General features: G+C 59.4%; 1 protein-coding gene across 1 annotated transcript in view; it reads right to left on the bottom strand.

The window, feature by feature from the left end:
• Positions 1 to 1,227, bottom strand: part of Lpcat3 (lysophosphatidylcholine acyltransferase 3) — a 36,246-nt gene extending 35,019 nt beyond the window's left edge. The window contains exon 1 of the mRNA XM_055609301.1: positions 988 to 1,227. Coding sequence (XP_055465276.1) covers positions 988 to 1,138 — 151 coding nt within the window. The 5' untranslated portion in view covers positions 1,139 to 1,227. The remainder of the gene's footprint in view (positions 1 to 987) is intronic.
• Between the last annotated feature and the right edge of the window lie 924 nt (positions 1,228 to 2,151).

The raw sequence follows: 2,151 nt of genomic DNA, 5'->3' as shown, positions 1-2,151 counted from the left end.
CTGATCTTGACCGACGGGTTCTTATGGTTTACAGCAGTCCCTATGCTAAGCACAGCTGGCACGGGATTTCACACATAAGAAAATTAGATTCGGGGAGGTTAAACGGCTTGCCTAGGGTCCCACAGCGACAAGGGTGGTTCAGACTTGAACTTCAAAGTCCACGCTTTTTCATCATACCATGCTACCTCTACATATTAAAAAAAAAAAAAAAAAAAAAAAAAAAAAACCTTTAAGAAGGTGGTTTTACAAAGCCTATAAAATACTTATAATACAGCTTGGTGTGACATAAATTCGGACACATCACATCCTTTGAACCATACGAATAGTCACTTGGGACAAGCATGGAGTTTTTAAGGGTGTTAATAGTCCTGTGTCCCAAGACCTGTATTAAGAACATGTCCCAGGGTCAATGACAGGTGGGCGGCTGAGGAGAAAACCAATATGGTATAAGAAAATATGAGAAACAGGACGGAGGGATGAAAGTACAATATTCGTTGACAATGCGCAAAACAGAATGAGACGATATTGGAAGAGGGAGCAGAGGAAGGAGGGCCCGTAGGGCTAAAATATCCGAAGTTCGAGGCCCTGTGCATATCGTTAGAGGTGCTCATGATAGGGGCTGTTAATAACAGATAGCAGTATGCACGGTCAGAGTCGAACTCTGGAGGGCCACAGATAGACCCAGGTCGCCGGGGCACGGTCCGGAATACCGATGACAAGGTGGGAGATGCCTGAGGGGCCAAAGGGCACAGCACGGGCCGAGAAGAATGGGAAAGAGGTCCAGAGGGTACAGAGTCCCCAGACTGGAGACAAGACTTGTGTCTTCCCCTGGATAGCTGGCTGGTGTGCTTGAGGACCTACACCCGCACCCCAAAAGCCCTTCTGGGTGGTTCGGGGCAGACGGGCAGGTCCTGTCCCCAGTCCCCATCCTACCTATTTCCCTGGGACTCCGCGAGGGGGCAGAAGCCGGCAGGAGGGGGTCCTTACCCAGGAAGATGGAGATGATGAGCCGCAGCGCCTGTTCGGACGCGCCCAGGGACGTCGCCAACTTGTTAAGGCTCAGATCCTCGACACCCGGCCACAGCCCCCGCATCAGCTCCAGCGTCTCTCCCACGTCCCCGTCCGCTGCAGACGCCATCTTAACTGCGGGCGCCCCTCGGGGACCCCCAGCTCCGCGCCCCGAATGTGGGCAGTAAGCGGTGGCTTCACCCCCAATTCCGGCCGGGGGCCCGCCCACGGCGTGCGCATTGGCTGCGGGCCCGCCCCGAGCCTCCAGACCCACGCGGTCATTGGTGGAGCCAGCCGGGGGCGGGGCCGAGCGCGGCAAGGTAGGAAGAGGGCGGGGCCGAGCGTTTGTAAGGCAAAGGTGACTCCCGTGAGGCAGGGAAACGGACCGGGACGGCGGGGCGGGGCCTGCGGTCGCGACCTCGCCGCTATTGGAGCAGCCGCGGGAGCGCGAGGCGAGGCCGCACCACCCCTCGGTCCCGCCGGCCCCGGGAAGGAGTGGGTCGGCCGGCGGTCCGGCCGGCTCGCTCGCCGCCTTCCCATTGGCTGAGACGGGAGCAGGCGAGAGTCGGGGCGGGGAGGGGGTGGCTGGCGGGGGCGTCACCAGACCGCGAGGTTACTCCCGGTCGCCGGCGCTGGGGTTACTGGGGCATGTAACGGAGAGGCGCGGAGGCCTGGCGGGCGCCCCGCGAGCGCCTCCTAACGGCCCTTTCGGGGAGGGGAGGGTCCTGCCGTTCTCACGCCTTTTCCCGACGGGTCCGGGGCGGGGGCGGGGGCGGGGGCGGGGGTGGGGGTGGGGGGAAACCCAGGGATCCCCCAGAACGCCGTCAGGGGTCCTGTTATTCTCCGGAGCCCTCCCCTTGCAGGTCGCTTTCGGTTGTTCACGTCCTGGGGAATCGAACCCAGTTCGCGCGCGCGCGCGCGCTTTCCCGCCGGGAGCTCCAACGCCCGCCCTTAGGCAGATTCCCTTTTCTATAGTAAAACGCCTCTCTCCGGAGGCGAGGAAATCAGGATATGCCTATTTATATGAAAGAGGGCCTATTTAACACTGGCTGTTTTAATTACCCATTAGACTAGTTTTGTCACTGCTTAAGTAGTGCGTGCTCGTGATGAAAGTTCAGACAGTGCCCGCGTGAAACAGCAAAG

This window comes from Psammomys obesus, unplaced genomic scaffold (assembly GCF_907164565.1).
Source record: "Psammomys obesus unplaced genomic scaffold, mPsaObe1.curated_primary_1811, whole genome shotgun sequence".
Classification (NCBI taxonomy): Eukaryota; Metazoa; Chordata; class Mammalia; order Rodentia; family Muridae; genus Psammomys; species Psammomys obesus.
The sequence above is the reverse complement of the archived record's forward strand: the minus strand, read 5'-3'. Positions and strand labels throughout refer to the sequence as shown.